This window comes from Echinops telfairi, unplaced genomic scaffold, assembly GCF_000313985.2.
Source record: "Echinops telfairi isolate 266 unplaced genomic scaffold, ASM31398v2 ScPeMD7_31;HRSCAF=116, whole genome shotgun sequence".
In the NCBI taxonomy this organism is placed as follows: Eukaryota; Metazoa; Chordata; class Mammalia; order Afrosoricida; family Tenrecidae; genus Echinops; species Echinops telfairi.
The window spans coordinates 11,462,657-11,486,195 of record NW_022103928.1 but is presented as its reverse complement, the minus strand read 5'-3'; the positions used below and the strand labels follow the sequence as shown (position 1 = coordinate 11,486,195).

The window sequence follows — 23,539 nt, the reverse complement described above, 5'->3', positions numbered from 1 at the left end:
CCCACTAGGTGAGCATCTGAGTTAGTGCACCTAGCTCTGAGTTAGTGCACCCTGTGGTGTCACTTGGGGAGGTTCTCTCTGGCCACAGTGAATTTTTAGGTAAAAGGTGTTTTGCTTGAACCTCATTTTTCTGTGTTGGCCGACTTAAGAGAACAACATACAGCTGTGAAATTTTGTTTCCTGCTCAAGAAAAATGCTGCAGAAACTGTTGTGATGTTACACACAACTTGCAAGGACAACCCTATGGGAGAAAACAAGTGTACAGTACTTTCCTCATTTCAAAAAAACGGTGAAATGTCAAATGATTACCAACTTCCATCTGGACATCTGTCAACTTCCCAGACAAAAATGTTGGCAAAATGCGTGCACTTGTGCTCGAAGACCAATGACAGACCATTGAAGAGACGGGGAAGTTCTCTGGACTGTCTAGGAGCTCGGTTCAGTGAATTTTAATGGAAGATGTGGGAGTGGGAAGGGTAGCTGGGAAATGTGTGCCTCTGATTCTGACTGACCAGGAGAAGGAGCATCAAGTAGAAACATGTCTTGCTTTGAAAGAACTGCTCCAAAGTGACCCAAACTTTTTCCCAAGGTCATTACTAGTGAAGAGACTTGGTGCTATACTTATAACCATGAAAGCAAACATCAATCAAGCCAGTGGAAGACACCATTATCACCTTGCCCCCCACAAGCTCATCAAGTGAAATCAAAGATCAAGGCAATGCTCATTTGTTTTTGTTTTTTATGTTAGGAAGATAGTGCATTTGGAGTTCATTCCACCAGGCCAGGCTGTTAATCAAGTGTCTATTTAGAGGTTCTGAAAAGATTGAGTAAGAGTGTGTCCAAAAAGGCCTGGTTTATGGCAGATGGGGGACTGGTTTTGCCACCATGACAATGCTTCTGCTCATGCAGCCACCTCAGTGTACAAAACTTTTGGGCAAAAAACAGCATGACTCTTGCATCTTACTCACCTGACCTCGCTCCACGAGACTTCTTTGTGTTTACATGAATGAAGAGTGACAAGAAAGGACAGCAATTTGATGACTTAGAAGAGGTGGAAAAAAAATAAGGGAGATGCTGTCAGCCATCCAAACAGATTAGTTTGAAAAATGTTTCCAAGAATGGAATCACAGATTTGACAGATATATTAAGTGTAATGGAGAGTACTTTGAAGGTGATAAAGTTGTTTTGTTAAAAAAAAATTAAAATCATAGCTTTGAAAAAATTTTCCATTTTTAGGGGTGTACCCCTTCATATTTCAATTAGGTCCTTGGGAACTGAGTTAGTTAGTTTGTTGTGCCAACCTAGCCAATAAACACATGTGGGATTAATTGAAGGGTGGAGGGATAAATGGCTCAGTGAGCCTCGCCTTTCTAGTTCTCTTGTCTCTTGCTTTGTGATGGTTGCACCAGGGTGCAGCTGCCTTAGGTCCTGCTTCAGCTGGCAAGGTTGACTTCCTTCAAGATATCCCCAAGGAGAAGCCACATGGACCTACTCTGATGCAGCCCTGGGTGCTGGAGCACCCATGTGGAGACCCCTGCCAATGCTGAGATGCTTACACATTCACTGACTTGGCTTTCCTCCTGCAGTCGGCATCATTGTGTCTCTTTTGTGAGATGAAGGAGGACTTTGTGGATTGGTGTTGGACATATGGGTTAATGGATTAATGTTGGACTTGTGGGCTTGGGCAGCACTGGGTTGGGATGTTTTCTTGATGTGCACTTAACCTTTACATAAAACTCTCTTTTATATGAATTTCTGTGTATTTGTTTCTCTAAAGTACTCAGACTAACACAGGAACTAATCTTGGTTTATGATGTCAACCTTTATACTTTTCACTACTTGCCAGTCATTTCTGACCTCTTGTTTTTCTGTCATGACATGTAAGTGTCATTAGTGGGGACTCTTCCGTTTTTTAAAAAAGTAACGTTATTCTTAGTACTTTATCTACTGTGTATTTCCTCATTGATACAGAGCCAGACTGCGATGCATTGAGCTGAGAAGGAGGGATCACACAGGGCTTGGCTTTTTTTTTTTCTTCTTCTTCACTTTTCTAGCTCATAGAGACTTGCTGCTGCCAGAAATAACCTTAAAATGCTGCCACGCCACCTTGAATGTTAGAAACAATTTATCTTCCCATTAAACATGAGCTTTGAAAATGTACTCAGAACTCTGACAAACCCAATAGAGATGGAATAGAAGGATTGCTGGAGAGCTGTAACTGGGAGTTTCCCTGAAGTGGACTTTTCCAACACCACCTGGGCATCCAGTTGGAATGAGAAGCAAGGGTATAGTTTTGTTGTTGTTGTTGTTTGTTTTAAAAATGCTTCATGTTGAATTAGGTGGAGTTTTACAGAGAAGATCACTGGTTTTACATTCAACATTTCAGACACATTTTGTTTCAACTCATCTTTGCAATCCTCTTTGCAATGCACCATCAATGCACCCAACTTCTTCCCTGCGTTTTCTGTTTCCTAATTATCTGAACTTTGTTTTGGAGGAAATGCCTCCATTTTTATCTGAAATCATTTTAACGTAAAGTGAGCTCAGTTCCAGACCTGAAGGGTGACTAAGGGCCAAAGTCTTGGTGGCCACATTTATCTCTATTGGATCAGTAAGCCTGGTCTCCTTCATGGTTTTGCATTCTGCCCCACTCCACCCAGGAACTGCTAATGTGAGTCCTTTCAGGGAAGTTGGTAGGAGTAGCACCATCTGGTTCTCCCGGTCTCAGGGTGGTAGAGGATATTTTTATGATCCGTTAGATTCGTTGTTTCTGTGTGTCTTTTTATTTCCATCACTCCTCTTTCCTCTAGATGGGGAAAGACCAATAGGTGCACTTGAGTTGCTGCTCAAGAGCTTTAAGACTGCTCTTCCAAGTAGTATGTAGAGCATCATCTTCATAAACTGTATTATGCCGAGTAACCTCGGGGTTGGTCCTTCAGACTTTGGTCCTGGTCCTCCAGAAGGCCAGTTTGAAGATCTGTCATAGGAAAAGGATTGGAAAGTCAATGTGCCTTTAACACAACTTTCAGATTGGCCTGAATCAGCCAGATTATTTGAAATAATCAATTTGACCACCATTAACTTGAAAGAACGAGAGCCCAGATAAGACTGGATTTATGGTATGAATCTAATATCTAGTACATATTTTACCTTAGATATGTTTTCTACAGCAAAGTGATCACAAGAACAATAATCTGGAACATTTAGTTAATACAGACAACTTTCACACCGACTTGTTCCTTATGTCATATCTTCTGCCACCAGCTAATAGATCACTTCACCTCTCTTGTGTGTTGCATCTACAGATGTTGGGTACAATTTTGAAAAGAGGCTATTTTCCAGATAATCCATAAGTAGAAATGGGAAGCAGGAAGCTCAATTGACTGAGCACTTAAAGGACTTGCTTTGCAAGACTGTGTATCAACTTGAAATCATCTTGACTGGGACTGAGATAAAATTAAGGACTGGATTAGCATTGGCACAGAGAAAAGTCTTGAGAGATGTTTACATGGCAAATCTTATCATTATGATTTTGAAGTAACTTGGTTTATTAGATTTCACAGGACCATTAATTAGCTGATCCTTAAAAAATGAAATGTTTTATGTAGATTTATAGGAACAGCTCTTTAATTCTCATAAAAGGTAACAATGATCCTAACTCTTCCCATTCATTAGTAGCAAATCTAGGAAACATTTTAATTTCAAGTTCTTCTTTCCCAAGGAAACAGCTGATGTCAGAAGCAGAAGTCCTTGAGAAATACTGTGGTTGTAATGGATGTCCAGGGTTTTAATCCTATCTCCAGATTTGACAAGATTGTCACTGTGCCTTTGGTGCACCAAAGTAAAGATAGGTTCCCAACATAGCCATGAAGTCAAAGACACATAGAAATTGGAGTTGTAGGGGTATGGTGGGTGGTGATTTTACTAGCTTACTGTCCACTACTGTGCCAATGACAGCCAAGCTTCTCAAGACACTGTACGCTCCATCGTATTTGAGAGTGCTGAACACCCACACCCGATTGGTTACTCGTTTTCCATCTTGTGCTAACATCTCTCCTTCTAAGTATACACCCAGTGCTTATCACTCAAAATGAGCTTTAGAGAGCTGATCATCAGCTCAGTAGAGCTGTTTTCACGTTCTCCTAAGTAGAGGAATCCCTCTGATAAATAGATCATCGAACTAAAGGTTAAAAATACAGTAACTAGAGTTGCTTTCTTCTTTTATCCAGTGGAGGGAACCGAGTCCCGTTGGAAGGTACCTAGAACTCCAAAATCCGTAATCTCAGAACCTCTGGGCAAATGACAGCAAGCCTGAGCCTTTTCCTGTCAGACATTTGAATAGTCCCCCTCAACTGGAGGGCCAGAGTTATGGAAGGATGAGATTGAAAGATTAATTGCTCTGATTGACTAGGTGCTCTGATGTGGCTAGGCCAGTCACATACGTAAACTTTGGGAATCTGGAGGTTTGGGGTCGATGGAGCCAATCAGACCTGCTAAATATTAAGGTCCCATGGGCCTCACTTATGTTCACCAAGACCTACTTCTGGGCTCTGCCTCTGTGAACCTGAGCTGTAGGTATAATTGAAGCCATAGTTCAACTTGTCAAGACCAGACCAGCCTGTTATTTAAAGCTACACCTCCTTGGTTTGCAGCAGCAAATCCATCATCCATGAGCCTGAGGGAGATATGGCCTGGGGTCATTGAATTTATACATGAGGGCTTAATGAAAATAGAACCCATGTCACTTCCCATTCACTGAGCCCTCCCTCCTCCCCTTTTCAGAGACGTGCCAGCCTGGGTGTCTGGGAGGGACTGGGAATGAGCACTGTAGATGGACCACCAGCCTAGGAGTTAGTCCAGATCCTGCTTGGTACTTGATGGGCAAAACATTGGTAAGTTTCTTAACTACCCTGTATCTCAGTTGCCTCCTATATAAAGATTAATTATAACCTCTCTGAAGTTTTGTTAGCATAAAAGAGCTAAAGGTTTATATCTGCCATGTGTCAAGTATTATAAATATTCAATAATGGTTAACTGCTGTCATACTATTAGTGTAATCATTAGCTCCATGGCTGTCAATTGAATACTCTAAGTCTACATCCTTATGAATATATAAAATAGAATAATACCAGCCCTCTCACAAAGCTATTTTGAAGGTTAAATGGAACGTGTATTAAAAGTACTCTAGGAATATACCAGGCATTGTTCAATAAATTAAACAGATTGGAATCCCTGTCCATGAGGAAATTGTATTCTAATGGGGGGCATGCAGGTAATAAATATAATAAATAAGCCAATTATATATTGAATTTTCTTTAGTTACAGGTGCTTGGGGTGGAGGTGGGTGGGCAAGGAATAAGGGAAACCACAGAAGAGGTGATGCAATTGAATTTAGTGTTGGTGAAGAACACTGAAATTACAGTGGACTGCCAGAATAGCAAACACATTAGTCTTCAAAGAAGTACAGGCCCAATACTCCTTAGAAGTGAGGATGGCAAGACTTCGTTTTATCTCATCTACTTCGGAGAAACAAATGTTATTAGGAGAAACAAATCCCTGGGAAAGGATGTCTTGCTTGGTCAAATAAGGGTCAGCCAAAAGGCAAAGGTCCTCAGGAAGACGAATTGACACACTGTCTTTAGCGGGGGCTCCCACTCCGTAAATGTGAAGCTGGTGTAGGGCGAGGCAGTGCTTGGCTCTGTTGTAGGTAGGGTGGCTATAAATCAGAAGCAACTTAACAACAACAGAAACAGTCCAGAGAGACCATGAGTATTCAACTTTAAACTGTGCTTCTTATCTAGTAGCATGTGACCAGGGATGTGGAGAAGAAAGACTGAGTTATAGACCCAGCAGAAGAGCATTCTGGGAGGTGCAAAAGTGAAGAGGTCATGTTTGCTTCCCTCCAGCTCTACAAAGAAGGCAGAGTTCTTGGAGTAGAGGGTAATAGGCTGGGCAACAAATGAGGTTAGGGATGTGATCAAAGATAGAGGGGTGGATGTTAACTTGTTAACTTTCCTAAGCAAAGTCTCAGATGTCCTTTAGGAAGTCTTGCATCCTGAGAAGATTTAAATAACATAAGTTTTGTATTCTAACAGACCTCATTGTTCCTTTGTGAATCCAGGCTAGTTATTCAGCTCTCTAAGTCTCAGCTTTCCATCTGTGAAATGGGATCAATCATTCTTTGAATTATCTTGATGAGTTGCCAAGAACAGTGCCCAAGTAAGAGCTCAGAAGATAGCAGTGAGATGTGAGAATACTGCCATGCACATGTACTTGTTCCCTTCGCTCATGGGCAGCAGTGCTGTGAGGGACATCTTTGAGCCTCAGGTGGCCCCCCCTGTTACCCTTATCATTTAACTCAGTGCAGTAGCTTACAGGATCTGGCCTTGTGCCTGCTGACTGGAGTGTAAATCAAATGAGATTCAAAGTACATCCTGGGAACTCTCATATTCCTTCTGATATTTTTCATCATAAATGTTTCTCTAGCCTGGTATGAAACCCAAGCGGTGACTTAAAAATTAGTGGTATTTCCATGACATGTAACAAGCTATTTTTGACTGAGGACAAGCCTGACTGACAATTATAAGATAAAGTGACCTGATTAGAGATGTCTGCGCTAAGGACTGTAGTGTGTGAGTAACCCTGTCATTCCAATAACTCTAATCCCCATGATGGGTGTGTGGTGGGAGTAAAATGCTTTCCCATGATCCAAGTGTAAGCCTCCTCACTTCCTGCTCAGAAGTTTGCAGCAGACACTGTGCTTTTGTTTTGCCACCTTTCCCTTCTCGAACTCCTCCTACACAGAGCTGTCAGGGTGATCAGATTATTTTCACAAAGCACCAACAGGATACCACCAGTATTCAGCTCCACAGGCCTGCTCCAAGCCTTCCCGTACAGAGAGCACACTGAATCCCCAGACTGGGCTGGGATGCCCTCTTCCAGTGCCACCCTATCTCAGATGTACAAAGCCCAGTCCTAGCTATTTTGATATGGTTTTCTAAATGCCCTGACCAGCTCCTTGGAAAAATAGCTGATTCTAGAAATAAGTCCTGGTGGCTATATTGCATAAGCATTATGTTAGTAAGTGCAAGGTCAGTGGTTCAAATCCACCAGCCTGCCCCACAGAAGAAAAATGAGGTTATCTGTTCTTATAAAGATCTATAACCTCCAAAACTCTCTATATTGGGTCACTATGAGTTGGAATTAACTTGATAGAAGTGCAGTTTAGTGATTTAGGACAGAGGAGGGAAACATACATGGTAATCAGGGCAGTATAGTACAAGAAAGTACAAACAAAACAACCCAAACTCTACACTACGGTGATGAGGGAGTATCAAAGGAAAAGTGGCATCAACTAAAAGAGCTCCCACCCAATGGCCAAAGCTGGAATAAGAAGAGCCACACAAGCTATAATATTGTTTGGGATTTTAATCCCAAGAGTGAAATAAACATCCACAATTTCATATGGACATAAATAAATGATTGACTAAATAAACAAGGGGAAATAGATTCGTCTCCCGTGCAGGGAATTCTACATAATTTAAGTAGATACTCTGTCCTCACAAAGCTGTGGCCAGAGACAGTGGCTGTCTTCCACCGAGTACAGTCTGGAAGGGTAAGGAATAACTTTGACGTGAGTAAACTTGAAAACTGTGACTGCAGCCAGGTCAGCAAGGTCGGCATTGACAGTGATACATCCTGCTGGTAGTATGTACCCTAACCTCAGTGCAACCATGAGAAAGACCTCAGACAAATCCCATTTATAGAGACAGTCTATAAAATACATGTCCAGGTCTCCTCAAAAAACTGTCATGGTCATCAGGGAAAAGGAGGGCCAGGAGGAACCTAAGGGGACATGATAACTAACTGCAGGGCAGTATCTTGGATGGAATTCTGTAACAGAAAAAGGATATTATGTCAAAGCCAAGGATTTCTGATTAAATTATGAGTTTCACTTAATGATAATAAACCAATATTGATTTCCTAAGGTGCAATGAATGTGCCATACTAGTGTAAAACATAAAAAATAAGGGAACCCTTATGGTGCAGTAGGTTATGCATTGGGCTCCTAACCACAAGGTCAGCAGTTTGAAACCACCAGCCACTCCTCGGGAGGAAAAGGAGGCTTTCTACTCCCATAAAGAGTTCTAATCTCAAAAACCCACAGGGGCAGGCTTACTCTGTCTTTTAGTGTCTTGATGAGTCAGAACCTACTTGACGGAAGTGAGTTTGGTATTTTGATATTGGTGTAGTATATGTGAGGAATTTCTGTATTTTCTTTTGCAAATCTTCCTAATTTTTCTATAAATCTCAACCCGTTATAAAATTCCAGGAAAAAAGTCTCTTTGAAAAATAGTGTCCTGGTTTCTCAGATTGTTGAAACACTTTCGCTCCATCACCATCTGTTGAAGCTCTACTCTTGAAGTTAAGAACCTTCCTAATTGTTCAACCAAGCGTGAGCCTCCCCTTCCATCGATGCCCCTGATTTCATTGTGGTGTTTATTGTAGTTAAGTCATTGACTCATGCACCTATTCAACCAATAAACATGATATCCTTATGTCAGGTGTTGTGAATGTTTCTTATTAGACCAGAGTGGTATAATGGTTATGCACCGGCTTGTCATCCGCATGGTTGGCAGTTCAAATCCCCAGCACCTCCTCAGGAGAAAGACTGGGCTTTCTTCTGCCAGAAATAGTTCCAGTCATAGAAACTCACAGCATTACTGGGAGTCAGCATTGACTCGATGGCAGTGAGTTTTCTAGACCTGAACACTGTTGATACTTGACACAGGATGAGGCTTCTTTATAGCAGCCATCCAGAGTTCAGCAGCATCCCTGCCCTCTACCCATCCAATACCAGTAGCACCCAACTCCTTCTCTCCTCTACCTCCAGGCAGTTTTGACAATCACTCATTGCACTGGAAATTGCCAAATACCTTGAAGGAAGATAGCAAAATCACACTCTCTCTGTCTAACAATCTCTCCAGTCCCAACCCTTACCCCTGTGACCTACAAACACACACAATGTTGTCTCCCATTGAGAACCATTGCATCATACTACGCATTCTCAGGGGGGTGGGTATGGTGGGATCTTACATTTTCTCTTCCTTTTCCCCACTCTCCTCCCCTTTTCTTTTTTATTATAAATAAATCATTGTATTGGGGGCTCTAACAGCTCTTATAACAATCTATACATCGATTGCATCAAACACATTTGTACATATGTTGCCATCATCATTTTAAAAATATTTTCTTTCGGCTTGAATCCTTGGGATTAGCTCCTCTTTTTTTTATCTCCCTCCCCAGCCCTCCAAACTTCGTGGACCCCTGATAAATTATGAATTATTATTATTATTTTCAAAATTTACACTGTCCACTATCTCCCTTTGCCCACATTTCTGTTGTTTATCCCCCTGAAAGTGAAGGGGTATACATTGATCATTGTACTTGGGTCCCCATCTCCCCCTTCTCCCCCACCACTTCCCCCTACCCTCATGATATTGCAACTCCCATTACTGTTCCTGAGGGGTTTATCTGTCATGGATTCATGTGCCGAGAGCTCTTATCTGTACCAGTGTACATGCTCCAGTCTAGATGGATTTGTAAGGTATAACTGGGGTCATGATAGTGGGGGTGGGGGAGCATTAAAGAACTACAGCAATGTTGTGTGTTCCGTTAGTGCTATGCTGCACCCTGGCTGGCTTGTTCCTTCCTTGTGACCTTCTGTGAGGGAATGTCCAATTATCTACAGATGAGCTTTGGGTCCCTTTCTGACCCCCATCATTTGCATCGATATATCTGTTTGTATTGGGTCTTCTGACCACACAGGCTGGTGTGCTTCTTCCATATGGGCTTGTTGCTTCTCTGCTAGATGGTCGCTTGTTTAACTTCGAGCCTTTAAGACCCCAGGTGTTATATCTTTTAATAGCCAGGCACCATCAGCTTTCTTTACCACATTAGCTTATGCACCCATTTTGATTTAGCAATCATGTCAGGAAGATGAGCATCACACAATGCCAGGTTACTAGAAAAAAGTGTTCTTGCATTGAGGGAGCACTTAAATCAGCGGTCCTCAATCTGTGGGTTGCAACCCCTCTGGGGGTCGAATGACCCTTTCACAGGGGTCACCTGACCCAGAACAGTAGCAAAATTACAGTTATAAAGTAGTAACGAAAATAATTTTATGGTTGGGGGTCACGACAACATGAGGAACTGTATTAAAGGGTCACAGCATTAGGAAGGCTGAGAACCACTGACTTAAATAGAGACCCAATGCTGTCTGCTACCTTAATACTTAAAATTTAAATATATGTACATACACCTTTATCTCTATTAATATATTTACATGTGTGTATGCCTATATTCGTACCTCTATACATGTCTTTTGCCTCCTAGTTCTTTCCTCTGTTTCTTTTTACTTTCTTCCTGTCCCACTATCATGCTGGGCCTTCATTCAACGCTCAGTACTTTCTCTCGGCTACACTGCCCTTGATCCAACGCCACCTACACCCTCCTCACCATCAAGTTTAGATCTCTCCTTGTTCCCTTGCCCTTGGGTTTGTTTTCTTCCCCCTCCCTTTCTCCCACCTCCTCCTCTCCCATGTCCCCCAGAGCCATTGGGATTGGTTATCCTGCCTGTCTTATATGAATAGGCATAAGAAAAAGAAAAAAGAAGAGAAGCCTATGAATAGTTCCAGGTCTGTCTGCTGACCCTTCTGAATGTTTTCCAATTGGATATGGTGAAGTGCCATGCCATGCCCACCGATTTTGGAGTCTATTTTCGGGATTCCTCAGGGACTTCATTGCTTTGCTCCCCTTGCTGCTCTGCTGCACTCCCTTCTTGTTTTGCTCCAGTGGCGGGGAGTGTCAGTGGGGGTGGTCAGACACAGCACACAATACCTTCACTGTGTCTCCAATACCATCCACCATAGCACTGTGGGTCATGCGTTATGGTGGGTCGAGCCCCACAGTCCTCTCTGTGCATTGGCTGCTCCAAGCAGGAATGCAGTCCTCGAGGCTTGGTGGGCCAGGATGCAGTTCTCTCTCTCTCTTTCTTTCCCTCCCTCCCTCCCTCCCTCTTAGTTTGCTCACATGTGCCTGGGCAGACCTGCCACTCACCCTGGGCTGTACCTTCAGTGCTGGCCTCTGTAGTGCAGTTTTCTGGGGCAGGGGTTGACTTAGCTGGGACTGGGGCTGGCCCTGCAGACCTTTCTGTTGGTTTGCTGTTTCATACTGCTGTGTGGCCTTGGCACCCCAGGTTGAGGTCTGTTCCTTTCCTTGCTTTCCTGTGGAGACATGAACAATACCCCCCTCCCCACACCATGTGTGGATTAGTGCTCTGTCCCCCCACTATCCGCGTCCTCCTTTGTTTCCCCCTTTTCTCTATTGTTTCTGAAGTGTCTACCATATACAGGATAGTCACGTATTCCTTAAAGTTGATAACGCAACAAATTTTATGTGTGTCTGCTTAACAAATGTTTGCTGAGTTTCTCTGCCAATTGAATGCCAGATGCCAAGAACCCTAAACGTTATGGGCCTAGTCCTGTGAAATACAAAGGTTCTTCCTGAATTCAAACCTTAATGCTGGGAGGGCTAATCCCCGTTTGCTGCTCACGTGGGGGTGTCTTTTGTGTCCCTGGAGAACACACTTAACGGATACCCTGCAGGTCCTGTAGTTCACAGATGGTACTTTAGACAGTCCAGGGGGCCCCTGTTCAGATCCTAGCAGCATGTGCCATGTGCTAGGTTGCCAATGACCAGTGCTGGATGCAGGGATGTGCTGGAACCAGTCGGTGAAGCCAGATGGGTGCTGAAAGCTGCCATTTGAGGCGCCCTTTAAAGCACATACCCATTTGCTCTGGTGATCCCGTTATGGTTGGGTGGCTGAGATCTGGGCTTGGGGAAAGCAATTCTGGAAAATGACCCCCAGGCCCACTTTATGATTCGGGCCCCTGGAGAGCGGGCAGGCAGCAGAAAGGCTGTGTTGCAGGCAGTTTTCTCTAGTCCTGAAATTCCCCATCACCAGAGCATCATTGCTTATCATGAGTGGGAGCACAGAGAATTTTAAATGCAAAGATGACATAGGCCAGAGCTCCCCAAATAGAATGCACTTGAATTATGAAGCTTCTTTATCCTGTGCTTTCCTGTGTCTTGATATAGGCATCCCAGATCTGCCCTCTCGAGGGCGCTTCCGGGGTGGTTTGGGTTGCATTTAAAGTGTCGTGCCGCAATGCCTGTCTTTCTCAAGGTGATCGTCCGTGGGCGAGAGAAGCTCTTAGTAATTTTTGTCCACAGAAACAAATTGTCGTTTCTATCCCTTCCCCAAACTCCACTCCCGCCCCAACTCCCACAGGCCTGCTCTGATGTGTTCGATGGTTACTGAGTGATTTCTCAACAATGTCCCTTCTCTTTCTCTCTCACCAGAAGGAGGGACGTGCGAAGTGATAGCCGCACACAGATGCTGTAATAAGAATCGCATTGAGGAGCGGTCGCAAACAGTAAAGTGCTCCTGTTTACCCGGGAAAGTGGCCGGAACAACCAGAAACCGACCTTCCTGTGTTGATGGTAAGGGGCCAGTCTCGTCTCTCTCTATAGGTGTTCATTTGGTATTCACCATGCTTAATATGCTTTCTTGTTTCATCTAAATATGGCTCAAGAAATGGATGGCTATGCAACTGTCAGTAAAGAGCTTGGATTCTTTATTCTCTTCATTGTGGATTCTCAAATCAGCTCTATTTTGCATATTTTTCTTACTTTTTTTTAGAAAAGATTAAGCCATAGTATTTTTGTTTTAACTTTTTCAAATCAAGAAATGAGAGGTTTTCATTCCTTTGCATATTTTATTAAAATAGTTACAAAGCAGCAAGCATAAATATGCAGGGTTTGTGGGTGAGAAATTTACCTGCCCTGGTTCAGGACCTCTCATATGACCACGGTCAAGATTTGAAGGTTCAATGCTTGTTTAGTTGCTGTCTGCTTCAACTCAGGGAGATCGTGTACACAGCAATTAGAGGTTGCTCATCTGCTTTCATCTTCATGGTCATTGGTATGACCGGTCCATTGATGCTGTCCTTGCCTATTGCCTTCTGACCTGGAGGCCTCGCGCTCCATTTGGCAGGCTGTATGTGATGATGATGATGATGACAGTAAAGGAGACAATAGCTTATGTTCTAACTTTTAAGCACGTAATATATGCCAAGCGCTGCTCTGGATGCTTGAGATACTCCTATATTCATGAACCAATAGAATTGTCTAGAGTACTTTCCATATGCCAAGTGTACTACGTGAACCATTTCTCATGAAATACTCCATTCAAGTCTCCTGCAACCCTGTCAATCAATGCATCAGTTATCGATGGCTGTAGAACACTTACCTCAAAATTTAGCCGCTTAAAGCAACAAACATAGTCTTGCAATTGCAGAAATGTAGCTTAAGTGGTTCAGGGATTTTGCGTGTGGTTATGGTTAAGATCTGAATGTTTAACTTCTGTTCGTTGCTATCACCTTCAATTCCTAGAGATCTGACATGTAGCCAAATGCAATGTTGTGTTGTCCAGGCCGGCCTCGTCCTCATGATCATCGGTATAATTGAATTATTGGATGTCACCGTTCTTGGGTAGTGCCTTCCAATCTAGAGGGCTGGTCTTTCAGCAGTGTATCAGACAGATTCTCTTGGAATCCGTAATCTTTTCATTGGGTGATATTGGGGAGCAGATTGCCAGGCCCCTTTTCCAACTATGTCTTGGGCTGTCCCTCTGTACCCTGCCTATCATCACAATCGTACAGGTCTTTGAAATCCCAGTGGTATTGCTTCTGGTGTCACGCAACACATGTGTCTGCTTCTACAGTATAAAAAATTCATAGATAAATGGTGGGAAGGCCCAATTTGTCCTGCGTAATTGTGCTAGAAGGTTGTTTAGGGTGACTCACTCCCATGGCTATTGGCTGGTGACTTCAGTTCCTTGCTAAGTGGACATCTCCATAGGACCCTGGAGTCCTCACAGCAGGACAGCTATCTCCTCCAGTGATCCAAAGGAAGAATCCGGAAGACATGGTGTCTTTTGTGACCTATTCTCCAAGTTACCCTTTATTATTCCACAACATCCTACTGGTTATGCAAATTAGTCTTGGTCGTTATGCCAGGGGACTACAAAGGTTGGAATGTAAGGAGGCAGAGATCATTAAGGGTTAGTTTCACAGGTAAACAGACTCTCACCCCCATTTTCAAAATGAAGAAATTGATGCTTAGAATGAGTAATTAATTTTCCCATATTCCTGTGGCTGTTCAGTAAAAGCTTGACTATTAAACCCAGTTTCATTGGCTCTAAAACCAAGTGTTGGTTCCTACCTTTTGAAAAAAATTTCACATGCTACTGTGTAAGAGTGAGTCTATTTTAAAAGGATTACATTTGAGGGACTACCCCAAAACAACTGGAATTGCCCTGGGCAGAGGGGAGCTTTTGTAGTGAGCATTTTTCCCAATAGGCAAGCATAGAGCAACTCTAAAATTCACAATGAAATTTTAGGTAAAAGCTGTTTCACTCAAACTTCGCTTTTGATGGCTGATATATGGATATGAAAATTGTTTCCTGCTTGGGAGCTTCCAAGGACAGCCCTATTGGAAAAACTTAAGTGTACAAGTGGTTTTCTCATTTCAAAAAAGGTGAAATGTCAATTGATGACAAACCTCGTTTTGGACATTTGTCAACTTTGTGAACGGATGAAAATGTTGACTTGTAGTGCATTTGGAGTTTGTTCCACCAGGACAGACTGTTAATCAAGCTTTCTAGGTAGAGATTCTAAAAAGATTGCATAAAAGTATGCAGCAAAAAAAGCCCCGATTTGTGTCAGATGAGGGACTGGTTTTGCCACCACGACAAAGCACCTGCTCTCTCAGCCATCTCAGTACACCAATTTTTGGCAAAAAACTCTTGCCCCATGTGACATTTTTGTTTCTGCAAATGAAGGTCATCCAATAGGGCAAGAGCATGTGGAACAGCTATCCATCCTATACAATGGGAAGGTGGCCAATTTTGAAAAGGATTTGAAAAAGAAACCAATATGAGAATGCGATATGATCAGTGGTTCTCAAGTGGGGCAGTTTCTGTTCCGCAGCCCTGGGGTGTATTTGGCAGTGTCTGGAAAGATTTTCAATTGTCACACTGGGAAATACTACCAGCATCTTGTGTGTGCAGCCAGGGATGCTGCTAAACAGCCTACTTTGTTCAGGACAGCTCCCACAGCAGAACTTGGCTGTAACAAATGTGAATAGTGTTGCTATTGAAACACCCTACCTGGTGTGCCTGTTTTCATCACAGGCCCCACTCTCAGTGCAGGAAAAGGCCAGAGGCAAGACTAATAAAGTTGTTTTGTTTTGCCCTTCTTATGGGAGAAAACTGTTGGCTCTAGAAGATAATAACCATTATAAAACCATGATGGTTGCTCATGTTCTTTGCCAAAGAGAGCATTGAGGTTATTAACTATAAACCTCCATTTTGTTTCCAGTTGATTTTTATCTCTAATGATCTAGAAGTAGAACTGCCTTCAGGATTTGGATGCAAGGCACACAGGCCTTGTCTTGGCTGGCAGAGAGGGAAATGGCTTCTGGCCCCTGGTGTTTCTGAGAAGTTAAACCACATAATGGCAGTATTTTGTCACTCAGAACAAATTTGTTTGACTTTGGGAAATCTGAACACTTTACGGTGTGCAGATGAGAGGGTTACAAATCTTCCAAGGAAAAGTCAATGCTGTATATAGAGTATTCTTTAGTCTCAAGATGTTAGTTAGTTCATGTTTTTCTTTGCATTTCACTCTTTCAGAATCCTGAATTCACTGGCATGTATGTGCAATCCTGTGCGTTGCTGTTATCCAATTGTTTATGAGGCCTAGATCTTTAGACACAAATTAAACCTGGAGTGTAGATAAATATGAACAACACCAGTGTACTTGTTATGGTTGTTTATGATGAAATCCTTTAGACATGAGTTTATTCTGAGCTGGACCAGTTACCAATAGAATGACTTTGGACATATTTGCTTGCTGAACTTATTTCCTCATCTGTAAAATGGGAATAATAATTGTTTCTATTTTATAAACCTTTGGTGAGAATTAAGGAACTCGTGTGTATAATGTGTTTTCACAGTATCTGGTTCCCATCAAGTACTTAATAAATGACGCTGTTTCCTAGCTTATAAAAAGTTTGATAATACTTAAAGAGATAGATTGTGGCACAGTCTTGCTTCCTGTTAATTAATGACATAATGTCCTAGCCACTTTCTTTTCTTTATTTTGAGGACAGTCTATTCATGAACAGAAGTGGAGAATTCCATCAATTAGGGTGATGGTGGTTGATTGCAGGTACAACAGGTGTTCAAACATGGAGTCTGAGGTAAAGGCTTCTGGGTAGGCTGTCATCACTTATTATGGATCATGCACATGCAGCCGGCAGTGCCTCGGGTTCGAGTCCACTGCCTGGGTGGTTTTACTTATTATGGATCATGCACATGCAGCCGGCAGTGCCTTGGGTTCGAGTCCACTGCCTGGGTGGTTTTTGCTCGAGGTCCTGGTGTGTGGTCTGCTCCTGTTCCTATGATGAATACAAACTGATCAGAAGGGTGAATGCTTTCTGCTGAGATGCCCGTGGTTCGCAGGTGTAGGATCTCCCTCTCCATGGCCCCTCTGCACTGGTCTCTGCTGAGTCCCTTCTATGTATGTTCCTTGGCCGCCATCTTGCTTCATCGTGCCCATTTCTTTTCTTGGAACCATTTCCAACTAATGATACTGGATCTCACTTATACAGATAAATCATCGTCACTAATGTATGCTCATTATGGGAATTTTGAAAACTACAAACATCCACATCTTAAACATTCATACTGTCACTCAGAAATTATTATTCCTTTTAAAATAGCACTTTAATGCCGACTCAGAGAGACCCTATATGACAGAGTAGAACTGCCCCTGTGAGTAGAGCTGGCTGGTTGTTTCAAACTGCTGCCCTTGCCGTTAGTAGCTCAACGCGGCACCTCTATGCCACCAGCACTCCTTCCTCTCCTTTTATTCCAGAGTTAATTAGCACATGCTTACCGAAGGTCTTTTCTTGAAGAAAATGCTTCACTATTGTCTTGTGATTTTTTTTGCCTGATATAGGATATATATCTCCCAAGTTAACATGTATTCTTCCAACAACACCATTGTTCATAGCTTCATATGATATTAGAGAATCTCTATACAGTTAGCTAATTTATCCATATTTTTATTTTTTCTTTTATTTAGCTAATATAGCCACTTGAGAACATTTACAAAGTCTTGTGCATTTCCCTGCAGTTCCCTGCATACAGAGAAACCATCTTTCCTTCGCCCAGCAGCTGCTGACAATCCACACACTGCATCTGTCCTGAACAAATGATGCATTTCCCACGGCAGCTGCTCCGATTGCTGTCATTTGTTGCCTTTAAAATTGCAGGTCAGTTGCCTTCTCCAGTGTTTTCAAAAACAGATGAACAGCAATGCGTTTTAAAAAGAAGCACATATTGAATTGTTTGTAGTTCAACTAGGAGGCCAAATTATTTAAAATGCGACCGCTTATCAGTATAATTTTACCAACTTCTTCAGAAGTATAATGTCTCATATAGTATTTGGTACATTTTTCAGAAGCTTGGAATTTATTTTAGTAGATGATTATACCTTTGGACTTGCGCCTAGCACTATTTAGGAGTGTATATAAGTTGTTCAATTTACAATTTACATCCTGTGTGTTTTATTGCTTAATTATTCTACTGCCTGAAATGGGAGGGCATCCTATTCAATATGTTTGGTTGAGATGAACTAAAACCACATAATGTGCAAACATACAGTAATTTCAAATTACTTTTCAGGGGATAAAAGTTAAAATCAAATAAAGATTCATAAAAAAGAGGATGATGATTCAAAACACAATAATTTAAGGGAGAATTGTTCTAAGCAGGTGGTATAAAGCGAACAAAATTAAATTTACAGTAGGCTTGAGGAGCCCTGGTATCATAATGGTTACATGTGGGACCGCTAACCACAAGGTCAGAGTGTGAACTGACCAGCCACTCATGGGAGAACGACTTGGCTTTGTACTCCCATCAAGAGTGACAGCTTGGAAACCCACAGGGCAGTGTTCCTCTGGCCTCTGGTGTGGCTGCGCGTCAGACTTCACGCAATGGCAATGAGCTTGGGGGTTGAGTTTTGTGATGCGTGTAGCGTAAAAAAACAATCCCAGTCTCACCAGTTTAAGAATAATGTAATATAAGTAATGATAAAAATTTGATTGATGACATTTTTGGAGGTTTGCCATATACCAGATATTCATGTAAGTATTTTATAACTTTTCATTTACAGTAGAACCCTGGACCTCGACACTAGAAGGAGCGTCAAGAAGTGATGCGGTCGAGGTCCGAATTTATTTTTTCCCATAAGAAATAACTGAAAATGGATTAATCCGTTCTCGACCACCAAGTTTTTACTGTAGCCATGCCGGTTTATACAAAACATCACACAGAAATTTCAAAGTAAATAAGTTCAGAGTTAAATAATATAACTTAAATAAGAAACACAACATGCCAGGCCATACCTTGAGCTGGATGAGGATCTGGATCTGTGGACATGGGTTTGGAGAGGAGGGATGCAGAGAGTCATGTTTAGAAGGGGAATCCCCATCCATAAAACCAACTGTAGCTGCTTTTCAGTTTTTCCCCTTCTTTGCCTTTTTTCACTAGGATCTGGCTGGCTTTCTCTAAAAAGAAAAAAAATCTGTCTAATGTAGTCTGCTCTTGGCATTTCCTTAACTGTTTTATAAAAGGTTTTACAAAATTATCATTAAGACTATCGATAACATGGGTAGCCAGTTCCTTATCATGATGATTCTTTTCAAAAAACACTTTCTTAGGACACATGTTTTTTATCTAAAAGCAGTACAAAAACTAAGAAAATTATAGCAAAATGTTTGGAACACAGGCACCAAAAGGTTTAAACAACGTGAACTAACAATGCCAACTAACGCCGAGTGACCACAACAGGAGCTGCGTTTGTTTCCAAAAATCCCGTGGGTGTTGAGTGTGATTCAGATTTTTGTTCGAACTCTGATGCAAAAGGTTCCCGACATTTCACGTCAAAATTCGATTGTGTCGAGTACTGATGTGGTCGAGGACCGGGGTTCTACTGTATTTAATCATCGAATCCTTTATTTTTTTCAATTGAACCGATCAGGAAATGGAAGCAAAGTAATTCGATAGGTTCAAAATCATGCAGCCAGTGAGTGGCAGCCAGGAAGCCAGCTTAGAGTGTTTGTGTTGGCCTTCGGTAAACATATGCGAACCAATATGTGGCATAGACACATGTCATACTCTACCGCCTAGAAAGCCCACATATGTTGATCCTTAAGGAAGGATCCAGTACTGTGGGCAGTACACGCTCACCTCACCCCCACTCACCCTGAGAGATGACTGGTTATCCCTGTCAGAAAGTAGAAACAATTGTACAAACAATGCGTCCGGTTGTACAGAATGATTGAAACTTCATTGATTAAGGCATGAGGGGGCTGACACGCCTGTCTCCTGGAAAAATGTTCATGCGGGTTGCTCTACTTTTATTCTCATGTAATTTATGTCCTAGGAGTCCTCGTTATGCTGCTGCATTGCTACCCACAGAGTTAGCAGTTCAAATCTACCAGCTGCTTTGTAGGCGAACGATGAGGAATTTTGCCCCCTAAAGATTTCTAGCATCAGAAACCCAAAAAGGCAGTTCTACTCTGCCCTATACTGCCCCTGTGAGTCCGGATCTACTTGGTGGCAGTGAGTTTAAACTGAACTGACTGTCAATGAGTGGATTGGGGCACAAAGCGGCCCTATACAGGGTCCTGAGGAAATACATTTATTTGGGGAGCAGGTAGCCTCTTCATTTTCTCTGAGGGGCAGCTGATGGGTTTGAACCAATAACCTTGCAGTTAGCAGCTCAAGGTTCTCTGGACAGGACCATTGGGGCCCCTTTCGAGGGAGGGTGGTGTAAATGTTCGGGGATAAATTGTTTAAACTACTAGTTAGTATGTGGGCAGGAATTCTTAAATGGACTGGGGTTTTAGCATCACTTTTTCAGAAAAAATCTCCTATGATAAGTTCATATGCCCTTGGTTTTGACTCAATATACACATGACCATTTCAATGGCTCCAATTATTAGTAATTTTGACTCAGTATTCTCATTTTTCTCAGACCAGATCACCAATTGGAGGAAACAAGGATGGGGCCTGATTACATCACAGACCTTGCTAGCTCTCCTAGCTATGGAAACCTCATTGTTTTTAACCTGTTAGGATACAATTAATGTAATGACAAAGTAGACACACCCTCTTAGTTATATCTGTGAGAGAAGAAAAATCACACGATAACAGAACACTTTGCTTCTGGCTTATCACAATGTGCTTCCAAGATGAGAATAAAGGGACAGAATAAGAGACAGACAGAGAGACAGACTGGCAGGGAAGGAGACACATGGCCAGAGGGAGGAAAGAGCCCACAAAGAGGATGTGGTTAGGAAAGAATCAGAGAAAGAAAGAGGAAAGAAATCAATAGACATTTAGGAGAGATATTAAAACAAAATGTATCGATTTGATTCATTTTTTCCCAAAACAACGCCTAATTTCAAACCTGAAAGTTAAAAGTTTGGTTTTGGAAAAAGGTAAAAAAAGCATAAAATAACATTTACTTGACAGAATTAACAGTCGTTTTTCAAAGTGCCTGAATTGGCATTCCAGAAGCAGAATCTAAGCAAAAATCTCTTCTGCAGTTTGCTCCAGTAGAAAACACACAATAATTTTTTTTGGACCACCTACCATCATATTCTCCAGAGAAAGTCCTGGTATTGAAAATATCTGAAAACGGAAGGAAATTTGAACTCTCTACTAGCTGTCCAAAGAATCAAGTGAAATAAGTAGGGAAAATACGACAAATAATTGACCCTTTGTAGACTTTCAAACTATAACACCACAAAGGAGCTGAGCAGTCCTTTGTCCAAAATCCTTGAACTTTAATCCAGGCTTCCAGAAACATTTTGAACATGGTCTCCTTTTTAGTCCACATGTTATTCGAATTCTGCAGACCCAATATTCCAGGATACAGACTGTTGATTACACTACTATTGATTTGATGGCTTCTCTTCCATCCCCTCCCTGCTCCCAGGAATGGCTTTTAGTTCTACTAAGTTCACTAAAAATTCCTATGCCAAAGCTGACCAAACACTACCCAGCATGTTCCAGGAATGATGAGATTTATATTATCTCAGTGACAGGTCTAGTGTGGAAATCATCTAGAGACCTTCCAGAGCAAACAATAATGAAAAGGCTAAAGCCCTCATTTTAATTCACAAATATTAAATGGTTTAGGGGACGGAAAAGATGACCTACTTTGGTTCCACCATTTATTATTTGTCAGCCCCACGCAATGAAAGACCGAGATAATGAATTGCTGTGGTGGGTCAGCGCGGCTCCCTGCAGCATGGTCTGTGGTCCCCTCATTAACAATGCTGTTTGAGACATGGTTTACGCTTTCAAGGTGGGCTTCAGCTTGGTGAATAGAATCCCGAGCTCATTTGGCTTCATTAGGGTTTTTCTGAGTGAGGATTCTGAGTAACAGTTTAAATTGTTCTTACTTAAAAAGTGTCTTCTATAGAACCATTGTAAAATGGTGGCCTTTTTTCAGCCATAATTTCTGAATTGTATGTAAATTTTCCTTTGAAACAGCATGTTTCCTTTCTGGGCACCTATACCTGCCCAGGTAGGCCAGTCATGCCTTTGTAAGAGAAAGGAGAGAAAAGAAGTACCAGTGGGGTGGGAGACACATTTATTTGTCTCAGAATAAAGAAAACAGGAATTCGCATTCAGAGAGCTATCTTTAAGAATGGAAGTTATTATTATTATTATTATTATTATTATTATTATTATTATTATTTTTGAGTTTAGAGCAGCACTTTGAAATGGACAGTTCACTAGCAGAAACCACCCTCTGGCCTGGTCTGCAGGTCGGTGGAGTGTGGGACCACATCACTTTAGGAGCCTCTGAGGAGGACAGCTACACCTTAGTTCCTGTAGGACCCACCCACCGCCTCAGTTACTGTTGAGTTGCTTCTGACACATGGTGACTTCCAAGTGTGTCCGTATAGAACTAGGCTCCATAGGGTTTGCATGTCTGGGGTTTGTCGTTGTTTTAATGAAGTTATCAGCCTTCTTTTGAGGCACCACTGGGTGGACTTGAACCTCCTGCCTTTAAGCTGGCAGCTAAGCTTGTTAACCATGTACACCACCTAAGACTTCCGGTGGGTGTGACACATTGCAGTTCCCTGCCTAACCCTTAAGATGAAAGTGTGGACACCTACCTTCCATAGCACCGCCTTACAAGACTCAAGTTTGTTAGCAAACTAATTTGTTGGAAAAGGCGCTTTTATCTGAAAGCCAATATAGACAACTTGAGGAAAAATAGAAAACCATGTACCCTCAAACTACCATGAGAGATAAAAATCAAGATAACTCCCCCTTTCCTCCCGATTTATTCAATCCTCTCCGCATCCCAATTTCCAGAAAGAGCCACTGTTATCAGATTTCTGTGGATCTTTCCAGAAAATATCTGTGTACAAACAAGCCTCTATACACACACAAACACTGTAAGTGAAACAGTGTGATATTATATAAATAGTCTGAACTTATATATTTTTTAATATAAGTAGATATGGTAAGTAAACAGTTCACTGAAAGATAACAAAAAAGGGCTGTTAAACATAAACCAAAAATGCTTCCCATCATTCAGTTGAAGATATGTACATTCAACACTCTATGTTTTAACCATCAACGAGGCAGAGATGGAAAGTTTGATGATGCCCATCAATAAAAAGGGAGGAGAGAAAAATTACACTTATGTCAAACTCAATGATAAACAGCTTACCAACTGAATAAGTTAGCCACTTTTCTCTAATTATCTCACCAAAAGGAGAAGACAAATACGAACTTTTGTAATGATACTGGATGTTAGGGACAGAATACAAATTATGAGTGGATCGTAACTGCAAGCAGGGATATTATTCAGCCACTATTCTTGGATATACATTTCCAACACATTTGCAGTTCATGAATCTAGTTATCCTTTAAGAAATATTCCAATGTCTAACCCACTGCAATGGGAAAATTATACATGGAAGCAGATGAGGGCACTTCAAAAAGTTCATGGAAAAATTCCGTTACCTTTCAATTCCATTTTCCATAAATTTGTGCAGTCCCCTCATATTTAGTACACGAGTCCAAAAGCCATTCATTGCCATAGTAGGTTCCGACACATAGCAATCTTAAAGGACCAAGAAGAACGGCCCCCTGGGTGTCCAAGGCTGTAATCCTCACAGAAGCAGATGGCCCTGACCCTTGCGTTCACAGTCTGGCACTTCAGCCAGTGTGCCACTGCTGCCCCTCCTATTTTACATACTTGGGTCTATTGAAATACCTGTCGTGTGTGTGTGTGTGTGTGTGTGTGTGTGTGTG

General features: G+C 41.9%; 1 protein-coding gene across 3 annotated transcripts in view; it reads left to right on the top strand.

The window, feature by feature from the left end:
- The window catches only part of TAFA1 (TAFA chemokine like family member 1), a 686,648-nt gene that overhangs the window by 503,981 nt on the left and 159,128 nt on the right, over positions 1-23,539 (top strand). For all 3 annotated transcript variants that reach the window (XM_004702420.2, XM_045289970.1, XM_045289971.1), the window contains one exon: positions 12,424-12,564. In XM_004702420.2, the coding sequence (XP_004702477.1) occupies positions 12,424-12,564 (141 nt within the window). The remainder of the gene's footprint in view (positions 1-12,423; positions 12,565-23,539) is intronic.